This window comes from Canis lupus, chromosome 20, assembly GCF_048164855.1.
Source record: "Canis lupus baileyi chromosome 20, mCanLup2.hap1, whole genome shotgun sequence".
Classification (NCBI taxonomy): domain Eukaryota; kingdom Metazoa; phylum Chordata; class Mammalia; order Carnivora; family Canidae; genus Canis; species Canis lupus.
In genome coordinates this window covers 50893273-50918519 of record NC_132857.1, presented here as the reverse complement: position 1 = coordinate 50918519, position 25247 = coordinate 50893273, and the positions used below count along the sequence as shown (strand labels likewise).

Genomic DNA, 25247 nt, shown 5'->3' with positions numbered 1-25247 from the left:
GGGTGGAAGATCAGCTTGTACAAAGCAACGGAAAGCCTGCCCTTCTCCCCTGACTCCACTTTTTACTGTGTGAGGGACTTGAGGGACTCACTCAGCCTTCCTCAGCATCAGCTTCCTCATTTGGAAATGTAGATGGTTGGACTGGATGACTTCTAATTGCCTGTGCTCTAAATCTGATTGTTGGGCAATGTAACCTTTAATTTTTTTGAAGGATTTTATTTATTTATTCATGAGAGACACAGAGAGAGGGAGAGAGACAGAATGAGAGAGGCAGAGACACAGGCAGAAGGAGAAGCAGGCTCCATGCAGGGAGCCCGATGTGGGACTTGATCCCAGGACCCCGGGATCATGCCCTGGGCCGAAGGCAGATGCTCAACCACTGAACCATCCAATGTAAACTTTAAAAAAAAAAAAAACACCAAAAACATTTAAACCCTTTTTTCTTACTCAAACTTGAAATAATTTGTAAGGAAAGTTGACGAGCTTAGAAACACATGGCAAGCATAGTCATCAATTGCAAACTAAGGGAACCCTGAAATGTTAGGGGTTTGTAGTAATATTTTACACTATGTGTGTATACTTTACTGTATATGTTTGTGCATACTTGAGATGTCATATAGAGGGTGTGTATGTATGTCTTTACAATAAGATATACATTTATTTATTAAAATAAAGAATGAAACAAAAAGGCAGACACTAGGGATTTTTTAAGGAAACAGACATGAGCCTCCTGTTCTCTTGGAAGCATAAGGGTGTGTCTGTAGTCTGCATTTTTGTTTTCATAACACCTATAAAAGAATGGTGGCAATGGACCAAGAGACCCACTCTGGCAGAGGATGATACACAGGTTTGCTTTACCTGGCTGCTGCTAGCTGTCTGCTTTGCAGGGAAGGACCGTGAAGCTAAAGCTGCAGTGTGAAAGGGTGATGTGACCAACGATAATGCCTGCATGGGATTTGGATGGAGAATGGGGGCATATGTGCCAGGAATGTGCCATTCAGTAGAAAAGTAATTTTAAAAGGAAATCGGATACATCTATAGAAGTAATACAAGGTATTGCTGGATGAGAAGAAATCTGGGAACCTGAGAGGCAAGTTGCTGGGGGGGATTTGAACCAAGTTACCCTTACGTGAGTACAGAAAAAAAAAAAAAAAAGAGAAAAATTATAGCCGTATAGAGGAATCAAAGTAGACAAATAGTGAATTTAGAAATATATTAGAACTAGTTTTGAAAGATCACCATTTGAAACAGATTTAAAAAATATACGTAAGACAGATATTTTTTGGAGATCCTTCAGATTAACAAATACGCCCTTTGCCTCATTAAAAAAAAAACAATTAAAAACATAATTTAAAAAATTGTACAATATTCATAATATGGATCTTTAAGAACCCAGTTCCCAATGGTTGTACATGATCCCTCCACTCCATCCCCATGTTCTGTTGACCTTATAATCATCAAAGGATCAAGCCTTTCTGTGGCCATAGGCACATATTGAAGAGTCCTAGAGAGGAAAAAATATAGTCTCTCAATGGTTAAAGAATCTACCAATGTCGGTTGTTAAGTGGTGATTTTATTAAATAGTGATAATAGAAAGAGGGAAGCTATACAAGGCTGCTGAATAGAAGGGTCAATGGATTCTATTTATTTTGTGTTTATACACCCGTACTCTTGCATGGCGCCTCATTGAAATGCCTTATCTGGAAGGATTACTAATATGACAACACTCCTGATTTATAGAAGCCCAATTAGGTTAAACAGTTTGATTCATTTCAATTGGATAAAAAAAAAAATCCCTTGTTGAATCTGAATTCTTGCTTTGCAACGAACACAAACTCACACTCATTATTACTTATGGTGCTTTTCTTTATGGATGAAGCGCTTCCCAGCCAAGTAGCAGTAGTCACCAGCTGATGACCATAAGGAAAGGCAAACACTGTCAGTAGAATAACATCCTTAGCCAAGTGTTTATGTTGGATACATATACAATACATAACTGTTCTTAACTAATGATTCAAAGTCGGCCTCCCCAAGTTTCTCCCTTTGTATTATTTCTTGCCACCCATGTGTTGAGCAAGATTTTCTCAGGACCTAAGCCCCATCCTTAAAGTAAGTTCTGCTTTTTTTTGCAAGCTGGATTTATTCTCTCTAGCTTCCAAGTGAGTATCATGCATCAAATAACTGTGAGTTAGTTATAAATACAATTGTGGTGATGTGACTGTTAATGTAGTTTCCAGAGGTGGTTAATTTATGTACAGAGTAGCTCACACAAAGAAACGATCTGGAGATTTGGGTATTTTTAAATGTTGTCCTTTATAATAATCTTTTCTTTAGATTTTCTTTCTAAACCGATTGATGTATTATATTCTCAGTGAAGGCTCCCCTCACCCCCTCCACCCTCGTAGGCAAGGAAAACATCTACATCTTCCTACTAGGAACTCTTTTCTTTCTTCTTCTTGCTCCAACTTTCCTTGTTTTAAATTTTCTCTAACCTACAACCTCTCTGGTTGGCTGAAATAATGTGTTACTGGCATTTCTCTGACCAGATCTTCCCTTGATCGGTTCGGCACCAAAGCTGCAGAATGTGCCAGACTCCTGGGATGGGGGAGAGGGGGCCTTGGACGTTAGGGGTGAGGTGAAGACAGCAAATCAGACAGAAATGGGTGCCGTCCACAATATGGCCCCAGGGGCTACAAGAAAGAGTCAGTACAGAAATCACAGGAAGCTAGACAGCACAGGTGGGTAAAATCATTTTGAAAAGCCCGTAGCCAGGAGATGAGCAATATTTGCGGGAACAACACGGTGATTGCTTAAGTCAATGTGCCACCGTTGGCAGGAACACCCTTGCTTGTTTTTCCTGACAAAAGCTTTTGGAGATGGGTGCTATTATCATACCCAGTTTAAAGATGGGAGAGTTGAGACTTTGTGTGGGGTCACAAAGAAATGGTCGTGCCAAGATTTAAGCCCAGGTCATCCGGGTGCAGATTCTAATGTCTTCTTGGAACTGTTGTCCCTTTGTCCTTCTGACATCTCATTGGTTTTTCTGTCTGCTAGTCTCTGTCCTCAGTCCTGGGTCTCTTTACTTCCCAATCAGATGGCCCTTGTCTCTGTACCCAGAGATCTGAGCCAGCCTGTCCCCCTCCTTCCCCTAGTCCCAGCTCACTTAACCCCAGCCCGGGTAAGAGCCCCGGGCCCCTTGCTTTCCTGGCAGGAGAATAAAGACAGCTAGCAGTGAGAAAAGTCTGTGAAGGAGAATATGAGCACAGTCGTGGTTATGGCTTTGCTGTCTGAGAACTCCCTCTGTCAGGGAACTGCGTTGGCTTCCCACACTTGCTACATGGACAGATGTTTTCAATTATTATCACTGACAAGCCTCCAGGCCAGGTTCTTTTCTGATTGGCTGTTCCTGGACTCAGAGGGGAATAAAGGAAACTGAGGCTAGGACACAAAACACCTCAGTCATCACTTTAATCATGTTTCTCCAAAGCAACTGGTTGAGTTGGACAGTTCACCCAGAATTGGAATCCTTTTGTAAACACAGAGTCAATTTCCTTTTAAACCTTTTCTTTCATTCTGGTTTCAATTTTTCTGCCCATAGTTCTTCTGATTATAAGAGAGTGAGACATTTGTCATTTCTTTACCAATTCTTTCCTTTTGTTGTTCTTCCAGAGTTTTGGGTACATAACGAGAATACAGTGGGAGTTGCGATTCAGTGAAATTTAACTTGATACTGCTCGACTTGGCATTGCAAAGTCATCTGCAGAAATGACCTAGGTCGGCCCTGGAAGCACTGATCACATCCAATGTTTCCATCCATAGTAACCCGGGGATGGAACATCCTAGATCAGAAGCTATTTCCCATGTCAGTTTTGCACTAAACAGAAGGTTTGCTAGGAGCCATTTGACACACCCCTCCTGCATTACTGGGACTGTTGTCTGCCATTCTAGTTAATAATTTTATCAGCTCTAATCATCCTGATTTCCTTTCTCGCCATCTCTACCAAGAAGATCAAATGACCAACTGATCCCGGGGGAGATCTTAGCAAAGTCTTGGCATGGTCGATAATAGAAAAGAATGTAGCCCCGGTTCTCACAAGCCACCCTGACGTCCGTCCCTCCCCTCTGAATACTTTCTCCTTCAATGGGAGTAGCTATATTTGGTACTACTCAGTCTCTAACCTTTCATTGTTTATTTCTCCCTTCCTGTTTCTATAAATTAGAAGGGAAAATTAGACCATCAGGTGGATTAAAGCTTTCTTAAAATCGTTTTTATTCCCCATTCTTTTTGTCATTTATCTGGTTAGAAAAAAAATGTATTCAAGATGCTCCAGTGTTTCTGCATATTAGTTTTATGTCCTTTTGATGTCCTGAAATTAGGTTTGTGTGTGGTCCATCTTGCTCAAGACTCCAAACTGCCTGGTCTCTGCTGCCATGTTAAAAACAATCCCAGGAGACATGCAAGTCACTAAATGTATTTGGTAAAACAGACCAAATCCGTACACAATCCTGAAGGCTTGTGTCTCTATTTTAATTTCTGAAAAATGTCTCCTTGACTTTCAAACTAAACTTTTTATTTTAAGCCCAAAGGTAAAATATTATAAGATGTTAATTCATCCTTTTCAAAAAAGGCACATGAGGGTTAAAACATATGCTTTCTTCTTCACTCAGAAAAAAAAAATCATTCCAACCTTTTGGGGGGATCACATATAGCTCTAAAACAGCTGAAGCTAAAAACATCAAAGTTGGCATGGCTTCAGTTATCACTGAATCAGGAAGATCAAGCCAAGTTTTTGAAGAAAATGGTTGAGCATTTTAAAAATAAAAGAAGTTAAAATGCTCTCTCTGAGCATGCTCAGTGGGAGATTTTTAAATATTTTCTTTAGGTTGGCTTTATTTTGCTCATCACTTTGGAAACATTTCAACAAAAGCTATCTAATTAGTCTTTATTAATATTGTTCACTAACGCTCTAGCCAAGGCCCAAGTGCCTGTCACCTGCCAAGGTGATGTTTTCACCATGGGTGCCAAGGGACCACTACCGCTCAGGGTGGATGAGTCGTCTAGGCCTCTTATATTTCTGTCATCATCTATGAGTGATCGGATGTTCGTCTAGTTTCACAGCAATTCAGGACATTGAATGTAGCTGCTAGATCCTTGCCTATTTAATGTTTTCTCTCGATCATCCACAGGTTCAACATTCCCCCCCCAAATGGGTAGGATGGTTTTAGTCTTTGAAAAACAAGAGGCAGTTTGAATCAACTCTCAAGCACATAAGTATGGTCCTCAAACTGGAAACTGAATAGACCTGGTGCTTGTGGTTTCCCCCCGAGGATTTCATTCTCTTTTAGGCATTAAAGAGCTCATGCTGTGCTACTGACAGTTTGGGGCCCACATTTATTTTGCAATAAGACAGTAAGCCGCCCCTGCTTTACCTGGGATGAGATAAATGGACAGACCTGGAGAATCGTTGACACCGTGCTTGTTATCACCACAATCCGACACTGTCTCAAGATGTAAATTTCTCAAGTGGTGAGAATATTGCTTCTTATAGAGCCTTTTACTAGTTTCAACCCTGCAATTTCAAGAATTTCTTTACTGGAGTTCGCAGTGAAATCCTCCAATAGCGTTTTTCAACTGAGGAAATATCTTGCATGTATAATAGCCCAAGGGAATTGCCTCACTGGTGAGATTACCTCTCTACCTGTCTAAATAGCATCGAATCCATAAATTGTCAAGAGGTAGACTCTGACGTGACTGTTGTTCGGAATAGGCAGTCAGACAGTGAGAGCCAGAAGGGTCAGTACGAGGCAGACGGAGCCCAGTAGCCTGCTGGCAGGTCACTTTAGTTGTATGAATCCACACCTACGTTAAAAAGACATAATTTTGCTCAACTTATGGATTCAAGTATACTAGGAAAAAACATTTTAATAGCTGGAAGTGGAATTCCTCTTAAGGGAGAAAAAGTATCTTTTTTTTTTTCTTTCTTTCTCAACAAAATGCTTTGCTGGACCATTTTGGTTGTGGGAAGAAAATCCTTAGAATGCAATCGGAAAAAGGTAACCAAATACTTTCTAAAACATGAAATGGACTTATGAAGGTTGTCTGCAAAAAGAAAGGATGCCAAAGAAGAGCGGTAGGGCAGAGTGACTGGAGGAAGCTGGAGGCCAAAGGGAAAAGACAACCATGAACATTTTTTACTGGGGGGTGTGGAGAGGATGGCCACAAGGCATTTTGGTAATGGGGACGCCTATCATTTAAGTTTTAGATTATCTGCTAAGCTGGTTGGGATGTAATCTTCCCATTCTCCATGAATCTTCAGCAAACGTCTACCCAGTGCTATATCCTGGAGCGAGGTTTTGGAAAGCAAAGCAAAGGAATTGTCAAGATCAGGGACCACGGGCAAGTTGGCGAGACACGTGTCAGTTGTGGGTTCAGCTGAAGTAGGAACTCAGGATGAAGTAGGAACTCAGGATGAAACAACTCAGGATGAAAGGTAAATCCTTTCTGATAACCTGAGAGACACTAGATTTCTAGTTTTATAAGGATTGGGGGGTTGAACACATTTTATTTTAAATTTGATAGGAATGAGGATGGAAACTGACAAAAGAGATTTCCTAAGGGTTTCTGGTGCAGTTTCTTGCCTACCTCAGTTGTACCCCTCTCTTTGGAAGAGTCTAGGGACCCTGCCCTGAATGGGTAATTCCAGCAAGCGGGAGGACTGAGTTCTCCCAGATGACACTTCGGCCTGTGGTTTTGATTCCTCATTCTACCTTTCATTTACCCTTGAGGACCAGAACCCAGCTCTGAACCCCAGATGGATTGCTGGGGAGCTCATCTATCTCCCCTAATTTTTGCCAGCTCCTTTTTTTGCTCGGACTACTGGGTTTTCTGCTGTGTAGAATGGCTATCCTTAACTGTCCTTAAACACAGGTCACAGGGCCTTCCATGCTGGAGTTGGCCTGCAGCTGGACTCTTTGAGTCTCATTATGTGGATCAGTCTTCTCAGCTTAAAAACCATTAGTGACTTTCTATTGTCTGTTAGGCAAAATCCCAGTTCCTTACTAAGACATACTAGTTCTTTTATAACCTAATTCCAGCCTTCCTTTCCAGTTTCTCCTCATTCAATGCTCTTCATGATCACTCACCAGAACACTCCTTTTACTCCCAGTAGGTAAACCTGGCCACATTTCAGTATAGTTGTTTGGACCAGGGGTGGAGGCTTGAACCAAGGAATGGAACCAAACACAGTGTCTTTCTTGGCACCTAAACTCGGTGTTAAGAAGGATGCTCCAGTCTGTGCAAATGGCTGTTAAGGTAAGTTCTTTATGGAGCAGAACGTGTAATTTGGATTGTGTAATTATTTCAATGCATGGATTAAGAAAACCAAACTAAAAAGAATGCCTTGCCTCATAAAACTTTTTCTCACCAGAATTAATTATTAAACTTTAAATTGCTGTTTACACCAAGATACTGAAATTATAGTGACTACAGAAGATATATTTCACATAAATAGTGAAATCAGGGCGCATGGCTCAGTTGATTAGGCGTCCGATTCTCAGAGTCCTGAGATCGAGCCCGGAGTCAGGCTGCCAGCTGTGTAGGGAGCCTGCTTCTCTCCCTCTTCCTCTCCATCTGCCCCTCCCACTGCTGGTGCATACACACTCATTTTCTCTCTCTCTCTCTTTCAATAAATAAATAAATAAATAAATAAATAAATAAATAAATAAATTCTTTAAAAAATTGGTGAAATCAGCCAATCTCCATAATGTTCCAGTAGAGACCTGGAGGTTGCACAAATCTAAGGAATCAATCTGGTTCAAGTCACCCTTAACCAGCAACTCATCCTATATATTACTGGTATTTGCTGGGTGATTACTTGAGAAAAATTCAAACTTCTAACATGCAGCTAAGGATTGGAATATGTTTTTATTGCTTAGGATTTTTTAAAAAGATTTTATTTATTTCTCATGAGAGACAAAGAGAGAGGCAGAGACATAGGAAGAGGGAGAAGCAGGCCCCCCGCAGGGAGCCTGATGTGGAACTTGATCCTGGGACCCCAGGATCATGACCTGAGCCAAAGGCAGACGCTCAACCGCTGAGCCTCTCAGGTGCCCCTGCTTAGAATTCTTTAATACCTCACAGACCACCAATGAAAGGCATGTGCCTTCTGGATTTGACCAATTTTACATGATAGCTTATTTTCTACTCTGATCATAAAATTTTAACTTTCTGAGGCACAGACTGAGCTACTTCTAGTACTCTTCTCAGAAGAAGGACCTGATTACACGTAAGAACTTCATTAGATTTCAGCCTTTGATGACTCTTAGAGAAAACAGAGTCATTAATCTCCTCAAACCCACAGTTTTAAAATATATATGTTGCAAAAAAATATATATATATATATGTTGCCAATACTTTCCATTTTTTGTGGCACTATGATTTTGAGGTTTGCAAGACAGTAAACAAATAGGTCTCATAAATCTTCATGAGATCACCATGAAGAATGGAAAGAATGGTTCCTTAATTTTATGCATTTGGACAGATGCATGTGGAAAGCATATTTTAATCTTCCTTCAGGTTCTGCCCAACTGATAGCCTTATTTCAACGTGTGAGACAAGTTCCTATCTTCTCATTTTTAGAAATGAGCATATAGCCTATTATTGAAGGCTAGAATTAGAGATAGACTTAGGAGTTTCATTCATATGTGGTATATAGGACATAGCACAGAGGATCACAGAGTAGAGGGAAAACTGAATGGGAAGTTATCAGAGAGGGAGAAAAACCATGAGAGACTCCTAACTATGGGAAACAAACTCAGGGCTGCTGGAGGGGAGGAAGGGGGGAGGGGGTAACTGGGTTATGAGCATGAAGGAGGACACGTGATGTGATGACAACTGGGTGTTATACGAAACTGATAAATTGTTGAACACTACATCTAAGACTAAGGATGTACTTTGGCTAGTTGAATTTAAATTTAAAAAGAAAAAATAAATGGATTTAGGGCAGCGCCCAGTATTCATCCTTCGTGTTCCACCATTTTCTATTTACATTGCTTTATTTTGCCCAATATAAAGTTGTGACTATGGAATAACGAGACTGATTCTAGAAATCATGTTTAAAATTCTGGTTATAAAATTTTAAGCCTATCAGCTATAGAAGAATGTTTAAAAAATACAAGTATGCCAAATTTGCCAAATTTTCAAGAACTAGGGACATTCAAGAAGATGAAGAGAAGCAAGAAGATAGCTGAAATACCATAGAAGCTCTCTTGGCTGACTTCTGCTTAACCAGCTCTCTATTTTCTCTGGAAAATATACTGACCCACAATACACTGGATCTTCGTGGCTAGTTAATGGCTCAACTGTGTGCATCTGTTCCCACTAGAAGGAAGTCCCAGGAGAGTCTCAAACAAGTTTATGCCAGTTGTACTTATTATTATAATCATGTAATTTAATTAAACATTATGTAAACTGATGATATATGAGAGCAAAAAGGAAGAGAGTTGCTTCGGGGAGCACTTTCTTTGAAGAGAGGATAAATTTGACTATCTAAAATTACGAAAGGGTTTTCTCTGAAGATGAGGTAGGACTGAGTGAACCTTCAAGGTCTTTCCCAAGTCTATCATCATAAATATTCTTTGGGTCTTTCTTTTTTCTAAGATTTTTATTTTGAAGTCATCTCTATACCCAATGTGGGGCTCGAACTTACAATCCCGAGATCAAGAGAACCATGCTCCACCGACTGAGCCAGCCAGGTGCTCTTATTTCTTGGGTTTTAAAATTTTGCTTTCTCCTAGATTTAGCCCCTCATTCTATTTCATATGACCATCGTTTCCAACTACCATTTCCTGAATACTTACTATGTGTCAGGCACTGTGTAAAGAGATTTGTTTGCATTATCTTCCTTGATATACATAGTAATAGCTTTGAATTATTGAATAGTTACCTCATGTCCTCATGGTCTTATGCTGAGCAGATCATATATGTTGCCCGTTTAATTCTTACAGTACATCTATTTTTAGATATGCAAATCAAAGCACAAAATGAACGAGAACTTTGTCTGCATTCACACAACTAATAAGTAAAAGACCTGGGGTTGAAACTCCGCTCTCTTTAACTCCACAGCCTTCTCTCTTATCACTATACTGTAGTACTTCCACATACAAACTCCTTAAGGAGCTGCCTTATTTATTTTTTTAGTTTTAGTGCCTAGTTCAGTACCTATCTCATCATAGGGCCTCATTAGCGTTACATGGATGAGGGAATGCATGGGTGGATGGATAGATACTCTTTCAGTTCTGCTTCATGGGCTTTGATGTCATTTCTCTAGAAAATGGGAATGAGAGATAGGAAACGTTCCTTACGTATAGACACCAGCGGTCCTTAACGTAACTTGGCCTTCATTTACTTCTACTGAAGTATTGATTGAAGCATTATGATAAGAGATAGGTTAGTGATGTTGGGAAAATAGGAGATTGTAGTTATAATTTACTACTGTGAATACGTGGAATTTTTCTCCCTTCTGTTCATCATTTTTTCTTGCTTTTGGTAAGACCATCTTTGGGGCAAAGTGCCTCCACGCCACTCCCAATCTCTGTGTTTTGAGTGGAGTTGTCCTAGTCCTTGGCTCCAGGGATGGGCTTGTATCCCACATCTGACTCATGAGAGCCCTGCATTCCTCTGCCACAGTGAATGGATTAGGAACAAGTATGGAATAAACAAGGGATCCAAGCCAGGCCAAGGAGAATTATTCCTGGGAATTTTCAATTCCCACAACAAAAGAGAAGTTTACTTGCCCCTGAGGATGCTAAGCTGGTACGATTCAATCCTGCTGCTACCATCTTGCTGCCAGGAGGAAAGGAAAGCATTTTAAGTGAAAATAAAGCTAACCAAGAGATGAGCAGTTTGGAGGTGGAAAGAGGCAAATTCCTGGCAATACCCTTTGGACACTTGGATCTAGTCATGCCCAAAGTCCCATCTAATCATGCAACTTTCAGTTAAGTAAACCAGTAAATTCTTTTTTTTTTTTTCCTCTGAACCGTTTGAGTTAGACTTTTGTCACTTACACCACACTTAGCATGTCTCGAGTACCTATAGAAATCTAGGATATGTTTTCATAATGTACATAATTGGGATCAAATGGATTGATCCAGAAGCCATGGCTTGTAAATATTTAGGAGAGAAGGAGAAATTACATCTAAAACAAAACAAAACAAAATTATACATAAAGCTGAATCTAATATCTGGCTTTAATATCTTAGCCCTAGCTGGTGTTTTAGTTTTGGTGCTTAGTAATACATTTTGCTCTTTGATTTAAAAGAAGACTCACCAACCTGCTAAGTAAAATAGCTTGATTAAGGAAGAATACATAACATTTCAAGATCTGTATTTTTTAGGGCCGTTAAGAGAAAGTCAGAATATTAAGGAGGAATACCACCCACCATGTTTTAAAATTAATGCTTTAATTCAAGACTTCTTCAAGCAGTATTTGCTTCCTACTCCCTTGCAAAACACACACTCATATATACATATCCATGCAGAAACAGAAATCCATTCAGGTACAATCTAACTTGCAATCAAGAACTGTTAAAATAGGACCTTTATCATCAGCACAGCACATCCCAAAATGTCTTTGTAAAATAAATCAAATTATATGAGTTAATTGATTCCAGGCAACATCAGCAAGTGCAGGTGGAGACTGAATAACAGGATGTTTATTAATGAAGTACTATTAATCAAAATTGACAATACCAATTCCTATTTGTTGTATTTGAAAGCTACCTGCAGTGGTTATGGATATATTTTCTGCATTTTAAAACATAGTTTTGAAAAGGAAGACAAAGGATGTAGTCACACGTGGGATTTTTAGCTGTGGATTTTGGACTACTGATATGTAAACACTGAAAAGATACTTCTAAATGCAATTTGACAAGCAATGCCAAAGATGCCAGTGCTAATTAATTAGCACTTAATTGAGACCACAGAACAACAGGACATAGGAATTGGTACCCAGTGCCATTTCCCCCTCAGGCTCCATCTCATGAGGGTCAGGAGTGTGGCTGCACGCTGAAGGTCACTAAGTAAATCAAGAGAGCACATTGACACCAGACATTTCATGATGGATCTCCTTCACCCTTTGCTGCCGGCCCTGGTTATCTGTGCCGAGAAAAGGACTGCGATTGTACGGAGGGGCAGTTGGTGTTCATGCACACTGAAACCAAGGTGAGCACTGCCCTCATATCCTAGACTAGTCAGGCTGGACGCTCCATGAAAAGATGAAGCTTACGAATCAAATATTAGCATGAATGAGGGCAGGCCGAGATAAAAGCAAATTAAGTTTAGAATAAAGATGTATTTGAATTTGTAGGTTTTGTTAAGTTATATTTAATTTTTTTTTGTAAAAATAAACTTAGATCAGGCTATATTTTTTAAGAAAAATAGATCATAGATACTATAATTACAATCTGGGCTTCTATGATGACTGTTAAAGACTTGGAAGACTCCTCAAGACCTTGAACCTCTATCTTCATAGACAGAACCCTTTAACAGAGAGAGGCAAAATTCTTGCTTCACAAGTGCATAGACTGAGCAAGTGAGAAAAATAGAAATCAATTCTAGTCTCTGAATAAATCTAAAGATAGTTTCTGACTGAAAACTTATGGTAGCTTGTCTTCTCACACATGAGTTGCAGGTATAGGTTTGTTAAATTCGCCACAGTGTTTTCTGAAAAACAAAGTTGGGGCACTTTTAATTTTTCTATTTTAGAATTGAAATTGGTAACTGAAGGTACAGCTCACTGATGTAACTAGAAATTGAAATCTGGGTTCTTGAGCGTGTCAAACCCTCAATCCACACAGATTATATGACTTTTGAAAGGCCTTCACTCTCCAAAATGGGCTCAGATAAAGTACAAATGTCATATATACATCTGGAAAAAGACTCTTCAGGGATCTGCTTTATTTGGTCACACACATGCCTGCAGTTAAAACAAATCAGATACCCATCCTTTCAACACTCTTAAAAAGGGCTTGACTCTGATTCTTTGGAGGCCCTTGAGAATATGTCGTAGACAATAACATCCACTGACAAAGCAGAGGGCAATGACAATCTGGTAAGAGATACTCTCCCTTTTCCTAACCGATTCCCTTTCTATGGCTCATTCACTGAATTAAGTGGGTTCCCATGAACCGAGAGTCGCCTTAATGTCACTGCTGCTTAGCACAACTGGAGAAATCTGAACAAGGCCTTTCTTTATTAAAATTGAAGTATTGGTGTGATATGACTGGACTAGGTCAGTGGTTCCCAGCCTCTGTTACCATTAGAAAACACAACTGAAGGTGGCCTCAGTCATGACATGTGCTTTTCTTTATTGTCTTGGTATTAATTCACCAAGAAACTTCAAGAAAACCATATCTTTCAGTCTTAGTCAATTCCCATCTCTGTGTTTCAAAATATCAGTTTGCAAATTTTATGGTGTTTGAAGAAAAACTCATTTTAAAACTCAGACATTTGTACTATTTACTGGGATTTTTTCTTAATTTTTTTTTTTTTTAATTCTATGAAAATCCTGTAGAGGCTTCATTGGCCTCTAAACTCTTTTGATTTTAATACTGATGGGTTGTATCTTTACATACCTCCTGGAACTCCACACACTTCAGACCTTCCCTGAAATACAACTTCGTAATTCTAGTCCTATGCTTGGCTGAAGTGATACATGAAGCCATGAGCCATCCACTTCTATCCTTTGGATAAACATGTCTCAACTTGTTCTGTGCATTTGAGTACCAGTTTTATTTTCTTAATTAATTTTATTATGTACTAAAGTGATTTATACTTCCACTGTATCAAATAAAAGCATTTACTATATACAAAACATGCATTTGATATAAAAAAAGTTAAGCTACATTTCAAATGAGTAAGAAAACAAGAGCAGAGGGAAAATAAGGGGTGAAGTTCGTAGAATATTTAAGATGCATGATCTAAAGTTCCAAATGCTTGCCAAGTTTCACTGGAGACTTGCTTCATTCCCTGTGAGTCATATCACTTCCAGGTAGACGACCAGTGATCAAATGTTCTGCTAACTTCCAAAAACAGTTCTGTTTTCCTTGTACTCTCTATGTGACTACATCTGTTCAGAGGCACCACGATTCAGAATTTCTTATTATTTTCTCTTTTGCAAGTCAGGCTGGTGCGGGGAACAGGTTCCATGTTAATTTACTCATTCATTCACCAACTCATGAAATCCACAAATATTTAGTGACTTTTATGTGCAGGTTACTCAGAAGGGAGGCGGCTTCACATTGGAGTTAGGTATAGGATCTTTGGGTTCAGACAGACCCGATTCTAACACTGGTGCCACCACTTTTTAGTTGGCTGATCTAGGAAAAAAAAATAACGTGGTCCCTCTGGATGCTAGATTTGGGCTACATCAATTGAGTATAATGCCTATTTTATAGGGTTCCTAAATTGAGATAATATATTTTAAATATCCAGCAAAGTATGGGACACACGGTTAGGGCTCAATAAATTGTGTCTCTTGATGCTAGGCATTCTGGAAGAATTAAAAAACACAAGGATAGGCTTTGGCTTACTAGATTCACTATGCTGTAGGTGAGTGTTCAAGTCCCCCGTATGGCTGTTCATAAGAAGGGCTATGAGTAGAGAGTAGGTAAGACCTCTTCAGATAGGGCCAGATCTCTGATCAAGCAAATTTTTAAAAAGCTGGGCGTTGAGTCAGATTCTATGAAGAAGTGATAGGATCTGGGAAGGGCAGACAGCATAGAAAGGAACCTGGATAGGAGCAGAGGAGTGTGGGCCAACCCTTCCAGATGGGGATGCAGGCAGTACAGTGGCATCCATGAGAAAATCCATGCGTCTGGTGGAGTGACGCATTCAAGCATGGAAGTAAGGGTTAGGATTCCAGGTAAAGCTAAGAGAGCGAGGGAGTACTGGCAATTTCTTTTGAAAGGGGACCTCTGTGAGAAATCATGCCTGTTGGAAACTGCAAATCTCAGAATCCTATTTAACTTCTCAGAATAACTAGCCAGTTGGAGCTCAAGTGCCTTCAAGGTGGCTCATTTCCATTTCTTTTCCCCACCACTGAAGTAAACTTGTGTTATAGGACCTGCAAACCGGCCAGATGACCCGGGACTTTCCAGGTTTGCTCATCTTTGAAATGAGAGGATTGAAAAGTTTCCCTTTGGGCACTGACATCTTGAAAACCTATAAAGCATTTCCCTATTGAAAATGAGAATAAAGGTTAGATGCTCACTATTGTTGCTGTACCTCTACTTGCCTTTTGGATGTCTTTGGTTAAACTCCCAGATGTCGGCAAGGAAGTCTCTGCACACTGAATCATTAAAAAGAAAGGAAGAAAGAAAGAAAGAGAAAAACAAAAAGAAAAAAAGGATTTTCTTTTTCTTCTTCTTTTTCTTTTTTAAGGAGTGGCCTAGGTGTTGATTGGACTGAAATTCCAAAGAACTAAAAACAAAACCAACTCCTCCCCCCACCCCCCAAAACAAAAACCTTCCATATGCGTCTCTCTGTGAAGCCACTTTACTTACTTCCTGATTTTAAACTCAACAGTTGCATTTTTAAAGAGACATCACACTTTGGAATGTAAACATGTGAGATCTAAATACGAAATAAAATAAAGCAGCTCGAGCCACGCCATGCAATTTGAAATTTTTTGACATTGTTTTAATTTAGGGGAGTCAGGCACTTTTGACTTTTGAACTCTGTTTCTGGCTGTGCTGCTGCTACTTGGTGGGTTTCGAGATGAGCCCAGCAGCTTCTCAGTGGCTTAGTTCACTCATTTTCAGAACACGCCACACTCCCCTCTGCTTTGCAGCATCCTTCCTCTGAGGGGGCTCAGGATGTTTAAGCCTCAGAACAGCCTGACACACAAGGATAGATAGCCTTTCTGCATTACCAATTGGTGATGGTGAAAGACAAAGAAAAAGTGCATATTTTACTCAAAAACAGGAAACACGCTTTTGTGATGTACTCTCCATGTGGACTGAGAAAGGTGTATGATTATACTGTGTGTTTGGACCCGACCTAAGGTCCCAAGTCTGGGTGTCACGTAGAACTGCCCAGGAGGGTGACCAACAGTAGGAGGCAAGAGACCCAATAAACATGCTCCTCACTTTGGCTGCATTATGGCAGCTCTTATTTCCTGAGTTTCTACTGTATTATTTCCTCCATCATGTTGCTAATGATGTTCCCATGTTTCTAACAATATCCTTGGAGTACGTTTCTATACCCGGTGGTCTTTACTTTTCAAAGAACACCCCAAGTAATCTAACTTTTCTCTACGTCTCTGACTCCTTTGCCTCCTCTGATCTACTGAGCCCACTTAATGATCTCTATTTCGACCTTCAGTGACCCCCCCCACTCCCGCCCAGCTCATGTTCTACAACCCCTTCCAGTTTATGATTTCTCTCTCCCATCATCACAAATTTTCTTGAACTCTACTTCTTCTAAAAAAAAAAAAAAAAAAAAAAACCACTGGCTAACTTCAACACTAGGCAAGATAACTTTCAACATATACTTTCTACAAATGCATTTGGTCACTTTGATTTCGAGCAATCGAAATCATTATTTCATTAGATTTTTAATCTGCATCTGGACTATCTCTGCTTTGTTGCCATCTGTCTTAGTTTATAACTTCGTTGAGGGAGCAGGATGTGTCAAATGCACTTGCAGACTGCTTTGAAGCGTCCTGTGACAACTTGCTCCCTCATCTCACAAATATTTATTGAGTACCCACTGTGTGTCAGACACTGGACCAGGTTCTAGCCTTATAGGAACAGACAACACAGATTCACCACCTTGGAAGGTGTGTAAAGCAGGAGAATCCTTTCAGGAGAAGGCAGAAATATGCAACGACAATAAAAAGCCAGAAAACAGAACTGAGGTGGATGAGGCACCAGCCCTATTGGAACATGTGGGTGGCCAGTGAAAGTTTCTCCAGGGCTTTTCAGCTTGATGAAAGACTGTATTAAATTGAATGTCAAGCAGATTTGACCCAGGAAATAATGACCATTGAACAATATGCAGAGCATGATTGATTTCTTCTTCCTGCATTGATTAATAACCCCTTTAAAGTGTTATTGTAGTTGCCCTTGATTAGGGCGATTCATTGCCATTTTCTGAATTTTAGGTCCAAAACTATGTATGTGCTTTCTTGCTTTTTTTTTTTCCTCTTGGTTTTGTTACTGGTTTATAGGAACAACACCCTACAACAGCTCTTTTCTAAATGTCTTCAGCCAGTCAAGGAGCAGAATAACTCAAGCAAGTTTCTCTTCCCTTTTTCTCGAGGTAAGCGTGCATATACGGACATCCACCTTCCGATTTTTTACTGGCACATCAAGGTGGGGCCCTTGAGCGTCACTGAAGTCTGCAAGACTGAGACTGAAGCTCTGTGGCTTTGACTGTACTTCCCAGTGCTGAGTAGACTGCTGGGATTCCACAAATAAATAATAAAAATAATAATGATTTTTAAAGCATTTGGAAATGCTGAGTTGAAAGGTGTGGTGTAAGTGCACTGTTTTATTGTGAAAGTGATATCTCTCGCATTATCTGTTCCTAATGGAGGGCCGCAGTAATGGAGAGGGAGGCACTTAGGCCTCTAGACCAGGGGTCCCTGAAGGCGGGGTGGAGCTGGGCCTGCACTGTGGTAACGCTTACTGTACTCAGTAACTGCTTCCTCCCAGTCTGGCGAGAAGGTAAGAGAAGCCTCATGATGCTGCTTGCCCCCTCCCAAGCCTGAGAAAGTCATCTTTGTTTCTTCTTGATGGAGAAAGTGTCTGACAATCACACCGAAACACTACCACAGGTTTAAAAAACTATTAACCTAACATTCAGTTTGGGTCTTGCAGACACCCCTTTGGCATGGGGCATGTCAGCCTCATGCATTCGAAAATATCCCTGGTCTCTGTGATGGGCTGCATTATGGATCCCCTGGCCCCCAGATTCATTCGTTGAAGCTCTAACCCCTAGTACCTTGAGAATGTGACTGTATTTGGAGGTAAGGCCTTTGCTGGGTAAGTTAAAATGAGACCATTAGGTGGGCCCTCATCCAACACAAGAAGAAGAAATTGGGACAAAAAAAAAAAAAAAAAAAAAAAAGACGCCAGGGAAACCTGGTGTGCTCACAGAGGAAAGACCATACGAGGACACAGGGAGAGAGAGGAAGAGAGGACGGCCACCTGCAAACCAAGGAGAGAGGTCTCGGGAGAAGCCAATCTGCTGACACTCTGCTCTTGGACTTTTAGCCTCCAGAAGTGTGAGAAAATAAATTTCTGTTAAGTCACCCAGTCTATGGTATTTTGTTGTGGCAACCCTAGCAGGCTGATATAGTCTGGGACCATCCAGATTTAGGATTGACACGGAACCATAGAGTACAATCGAGAAAAAGCTATTTTTCATATAGTATAGTCAGAATGCTTTTCCAACCGAGTCCATAACTTTAATTATAAAATGAATGTAACCTGTATTAAATTATGAATATGTTAACATATTGAATGGGGACGAGAAAAATAAGCACCAGATTTAGACTACAGAGGCACTTGAAGGTAGAGTAAAAAAATCTGGTTTCCTTGACCACATTGTCATAATATGCATATATAACAGTTTATTGAATCCAGGCTGTGTAGACAACCAGAAGAACTCTGGCTCCATACTGTGACAATGCATGCCCACAACAAAGACGCGGGGAGAACAGCCCCTTTCATTCGATCTCTCTAAGTATTACCAACATGAGAGCTGAAAACCTTACCTCTGTCTGAAGTATATCTACGTATCCATGCATAAGTTATTAGCTGGGCTCCCTGGGCTCTGCTGCTGAAAATATTAATATATTCAAATTTCATTCTAGCTACTGCAAAAAACAGTACATGAGATCAATGCATTAATATCCTTCTTAGGCAAAAAAAAAATCTGGAATTATTTTTTAAAGTTTCTTTCTGATTCCTTAGGCTCCTGCTGAAATATAGGTGATATGTGGCCTCGAAAGGTACAGTGGCCATCAGGTGCCAGAGTGCAGGGTCGGCCACGGCCATAAAACACTGTTTATTTGTACTTAAAACACAGCACTCTCTCCTGAGGATTATGTGCTGAGTACTTCTCCTAGCATCCAACGGCAGAATTTTTTTTTTTTTTTTAATTTAACTCTCTTAGACATGTTGCCTGATGGAAACGAAAGGGACTGCACCTGAATGCCCTCTCATTGAATGTGTCAGTCTCCTCACATTTATGGGCAACGCATCCTGGACGCACATAGGAGTTGGGAGGCAAACCTTTCCTAAGAATCGGCAAGTCAAGTGGGAAACCAGGGAAGTCAAGGCAGGGATGAGAGGGGACATCCTTGCGACATATCCCTTCAGATGGTCGCTCTGCATGTCTGGGTCCCAAGTTAAAGAGATAGATTTATATAATGACCAGCCTCTGCCACCATGTAGCCTTGCCTCGTTGCTATTGGCTGCACTGAAGGCCTTTTATCAATGACAACAGACAAAGTAGGTGGTCTTCTACCTCTTTCTAGTTGTTGGAAAAAAAAAAAAAGTGACATAATTTTTCACAGCCTGAAATAATTGTGGAAGTACAGATACTGGTTAGGATCACTATGAATTATTAGTGGAAAAGTGGGTCTCAGAAGTACGTTACATGTGAAATATTTTTCGTCACTTGAACATGTGCCGTCCAGAGCTGGCCCTGTTCTAGCCGTCACAGGGAACAAACATTTCACATTCACAGATGCTCCCAATTTGGTGCGGTTTGGAGTGTAATTTAGATCAAACGTCTCCATGTAAATGAGTCAGGGTTTCTTAATTAGGTGCCTCTAAAGCAAAACCTTGGACCACATCAGTAGGTGTGGGTGTGGTGCCCACAATACTGGAATCTTTCCTATAGACCAGGCTCTTAGTATCATTCAAATAGAGCTTTTTTTTTTTTTTTTTGGTTGTTTTTTTCAGGCAATAATAAATCTGCAGATGGCATAGACAGAAAGACGCTACTTCAGAAGAGCTGTCTAAAAACACTGCCTCTTTGGCAAATGCCTTAAAGTAGGTCATTCTGCTGTGATTTAGCTTTTTCTTTAGATTTGATTGCCAGCTTTTTGTTCCCATTACAAGTAGGGTGCATTCCAGTCCACAGACTTGTTCTTAATTTTTCCAACTGGTATTTGTTTACTAGGATTTGCAGATCTTCATACGAAAATGGCCAATATCCTGTCACAGTGCTAATCATGCACTTGACCACAAAACGAAATGGATCCGGGTGATAATCTGGCAATGCTGAAATATTAAATGCCTTAAACACCCAGTCTTCCCACAGCAAAACTGCGTTGATTTATATGGGTAGGTTTGTTGAAGTAATTGTCCCATCTTTTATACATGTGAAAAGAAGAGGTGACAGGATGTAAATGGAAAACTTTTACAAGCCATATAGCGGTTTGTATAGATATTCAGGTTATCTGCTTTTATACTTGTCATTGTTTGTGTTTTTTATAGGGGGAAAAAATCATTGGGTCCCATTTCCCTATCGAGGCTTTGGGATTTACATGCAGAACCCCCTGCAGCATTAATGAGTCACCTGCATAAATCCCCTGGCAATCGATGGGCACATAGACCTTGTTTTGTTATATTAATTATTCGTCACAGAACCTTGACACTGACATTAAATGAGGCCTTAAAAAATCTTGATGAAGGTCTTAAGGTATCTTTTACTGTTCAAATATTAGCATTGCAAAAACTATGTCTAAGGCATTATTCATTTTGTGGTACCGCAGGGAAGAAGGGATTGGAATAAGGGCACAGGGAGTGAACTTTCTGGTCTTAACTCTTTATTGCCTGGAGGCCGATTTTCCTAGGACTGAGCTATCATCCTCAAATTGTGTTATTGATTAAAATAAACATTAAGATCATAATGGAAAAAAAAAAAGTACTGAGTATGTTGTTTTCTCCAGATTGGTTTTGAATATGGTGTCTCCTCCACAGGCCAAGTTTTGTCTTGGCATGTTGGTGTTTTCAGGTGAATTCCAAAACGTCAGTTAAAAAGGAACAACAAAGTGAGATTATTGGCTAGGTATGGTGCAAGATGGCCTGGTAAGGATGTACTGCAGAAACAGGCTGGGAGGATGCTTTTGTGTGCAATTTTCCTTCATACCCAGTAAACTTCTTTCCCTTAGAAAGCCCAGGGCGTATAAGGTTCTGATTAAGCAAATGCCCTGGTGAAAAACACTTACATTATATCATCATCTGTGGATTAGCAGTAATCAAACAACACAATTAATATTAAAATTACAATGGACACCACGTTGTTATCCTTTGATAATTCACAAGGAACTTCTGAATCTTGAAGCTCTCATTAGGAACTTGAGTTATCTCTGTGCGAGAGTGTGGTTATTAGATAAATGGGGGGGTTATTAGAGATTTCTGGCTGGTGGAATGACAGCTAATTGAAATTTGTTTGGATCCTTTTGGAGCGGAAGTTATGTGTTGAGTTAGAGTATTTGATGATAATCTCCGGGTTGTTCCAATGCCGATTATTCTGAATTATCTGTTTACTTTCTTCTTTGCTTCCCTTTGCTGGTTAGTGACTCTTCTTGGGCTTGCCCCTGAAGTGGTGTTTAATACCATGCTCTGTCTTGAGGCTCTAAACTCTTTGGGTGAGTGCATCCACTTTCACAACTTGCAACACTAACCCTAAAACTCTGATTCTCAAATCTGCATCTTCTTTAATGTCATTATTTCACTTACCCACCTGCTAAAATGATTTGTTAAATATCTTCTGTTGCACTAGCTTGTGCTAGTTACACAGGGTACTACTGACTCCAAGAAGAAAGGATTCCTGCCCTGAAGGAATTAAAGTTCACCTATGATGAGGAAAAGGATTCATTACAATTTTCCAACTGGCTGGTTAGAGCTGTCTATGGTTATGGGAGGAGCTGGTGGCAGGACGACTTCATCTCTTTGGTGCTGTACGGTTTACAATGGGTTTATTTACAGGTAACTCTGAGTGAAGTCCTGTGAGGTGTGGGTATCACAACCCCCTTTAACACAGAGAAGGAAACAGATGCTCTGAGAAGCTGTGCTATCCAAGAGACACTATTAAGGAATACATTGTCGAGATAAAAACTTAGGTTTTCTAGTTCTCAATCCAGTGATCTTTCCACTCTCCCTCTTGGATTTAGTACAACATCAAGTGTCTGGAGTGATCCTCTGCTTGGATTTTCAAACCTTTAAACTCTAAAACAGTACATAGTCTTGGCTTTCACTTTCTTTATCTCATTTGATTATGCGTGTGTGCGCGCACACGCACACACCACGTTAGGTAACATTAGGCATTATTCCCGTGCTGAACATGACCAGACAATGGCTGAGAGGTGAAGTGACAGGCCTAAAGTTGTCCCCACACTGAGGAATGGAAATTCACTTCTTCAGATTCTCTCAAACCATCAGAGGTGAATGCCTGAAACACTTTCTACCCACAAATAACTATTTCCAATTAGATTGGTGACTGAATAATTTAAATAGTTTTCCAATTTTCCTAGGAAGTGTTCTCAGCATACTGATTCTTTTAAAGGTTTTAGTTTATTTTTTTAAAGATTGCATTTATTTGAGAGAGAGAGAGAGAGTGAGAGCGAGAGAGAGCACAGAGTGGGGAGAAGCAGGGGGGGAAGGAGAAGCAGACTCTCTGCTGAGTGGGGAGCCCAAAGCAGGGCTCAATCCCAGGACCCTGAGATTATGAGCTGAGTTAAAGGCAGACGCTTAACCAACTGAGCCAACCAGGTGCCTCTAGATTTGATTTTATTTTTTAAGTAATATTTACACTCAATGTGGGGCTTGAACTTACAACCCTGAGGTTGAGAGTTGCACTCTCTACTGACTGAGCCAGCCAGGCATCCCCTGGTTCTTTTAAGATAGATGTCTGTTGGTTCCTGCTCCTAACTGTACAACTGGTCGTCCCTTTCCTTTCACTTGGAGCAAAAGACCAATTTCTCACAAGGGCCTTGTCAATGATGTGACTCCCTCCTCTTCCTCTCAGCTTTGCTATAGCTTGAAGATACCAAACATTAGGTATCGTCTCTGCCCGGAATGTTTGACTCCAAATATCCACTTCAAACACTCCCCATCTTTTCTCAAATCTCACCTTCTTTCCGATAGACTTTAATTATTACTGTAAACCATCCTCACACCAGTCTTGATTCTCTTCCTCTACCCCACTTTTTTGAGCTCCTTAGCAGCTTTCTATTACGTGTAGCATTTCCTGCTTATTATGCATATTTGTTTTATTTATTTCTTTATATTATATGTATTGCATAAACTCCATGTGAGCAAAACAATTTCTGTTAGGTTTACTTAATATTTCATAAGTTCCTAGAACAGTACCTGGCACCTAGCTGGCGCTCCGCAAAGTTGACCCAGTTTCCACTAGTGACATCTCCATTCTCTTTAGTCTACTAATTGGACACCCTGGCATTAGCTTCAGTTCTTCCCAGTCATTCACCCATCATATCAAACCTATCAGCAAGTCCTCCTGACTTCTGTGAAAATCTGTCTAGGAATTACACTCTTCTCACAGAGCTCCACAGACAACAGGGGAATAATTGCTCTCGGGTCATGGCAAGATAACTGCTCAGTTAACTGGCTTTGCTCTAACCCCTTTCTTCAGCTCTTGCATCACCAAATCCATTTTTATGTGACTGTTCAAAAACTTTGAGATATTGAGATACTGTTCAATTTGAGATACTTAAAAAACAGAAGTGCTTCACCTCCTCAATAACCTGCCTTGGTTCCTAATGGAGTCTGAGACATGAAATGCCAACCTTTCTGCAGGTGCATCCATAACCTGGCTCCTCCCTGCACTTAGGTCTCCTCTTCCTTTGCCTCTTGTCACAGCACAGGCTGCTTACAGCCACATCCTGGCTTCCCTTGGCCTTTCTCAAGCTGACCTATGAGACATCCCCGTGCTTCTAAAATTCCACCTGTGCATCAAAGCCCAACTCAATCTCCACCTTTCACTGAAGACTTCTCAACTCCTTTAGTCTATTTCTCTCTGTACCTACTGTTTAACAGTTAAATATTCTCTACTCTGTCTTCTTAAGTGCTTTGTCCCCATTAGATTAGTAGCTCTACAAAGGTAGAACTTTGTACTTCTTATTTTATACTTCTTTTATTACCTAGCTCTCCCCAGTGTGGTATGGAGCAGAGAGTAGACACTCTATAGATCCTGTTGAATCCTTGATGGATACCTCTGTTCTTCTCCTTCTTGTAGATGTACTTTACCACGCTGGCTTTAGAAAGCTGAGCATTTCAAGTGATATATTTTGAATGATATCCTAAATTTACATATCTTTGGCAAGTAATAGCACTTTTGCAGCTATACTGATGAGCTATATATTAGGATAAATGTATATTTAAACTCTAGCCTTATCTAGTTTACAGCATGTTTACAGCGTGTCTCAACGTTGGGACCCTTACTCCTTTCACCAGGGATTAGCTGGGTCTTGCTTTTTTAAGGGTGTGTGTGTGTATGTTTCTTTCCACACATTTAAAGTGAATTCTATCATTAAGAAGTCACAAACTATGTAGATATCAGTATAAGAAGCACTTAGGAAATAACTAGATAAAGAATATAATCATTAGTCCAACTAACAATTAAATCTTTAATGGTACATGCAGGCTTTAGCATGAAAGCCTCTGTAGCACCCAGCAATAAATTAAATTCACATACTATAAGCTTAAAAATGGCCCATTCTTTGATGTTTTTCAGCAACTCTGATTCTATTTTACAAAGCTTTGAAGGAAGATTATCACTCCCTTCACTGTCCATTGGTCAAGCTTTGAAGGTCTGCATTCTGCTATCTTGTCTTCTCTGGATTCATCTTGAAAGACCGTTTTGGTTCTTGGGAGGTCATCATCACAGACTGCTCTGGCTGGTGTGTCTCTGCTACAGCACTAACCAGTGAGTGGAAAATCCTGCCACTGTTCAGGGTGGGTGTCTCCTTCCTGGAACATGTACAGGGAATCAAACGCCGTGCTTCCTTCCACCCCCTAAGAGTGGAAGCCACTTGTGAGTAGATTTTAGGACTGGATTGGATTATGTCCCATGTTGGACTCTCATGTTTCTGTTCTTTGGTTCCTGGGACAAATGAAAGTGAACTTGATTATTCTGATGCTAAACTCCTTTTAAAGTCCTCTTTCTCTTTGCCCATCCTCTGCTCTCTGGTTCAGGGAGATCTCTT

At 40.3% G+C, this 25247-nt stretch overlaps 1 protein-coding gene across 3 annotated transcripts in view; it reads right to left on the bottom strand.

Annotated features, from left to right (window-relative positions):
* Positions 1-25247, bottom strand: part of ARHGAP15 (Rho GTPase activating protein 15) — a 608584-nt gene that overhangs the window by 20590 nt on the left and 562747 nt on the right. The window contains exon 14 of one of the 3 annotated variants that reach the window (XM_072789068.1): positions 24655-25144. The exons of the other annotated variants lie outside the window; for them this stretch is intronic. Within the exon in view, the coding sequence (XP_072645169.1) occupies positions 25123-25144 (22 nt within the window). The 3' untranslated portion in view covers positions 24655-25122. Of the gene's footprint in view, positions 1-24654; positions 25145-25247 lie in introns of those variants that run through there. 3 annotated transcript variants of the gene reach the window in all.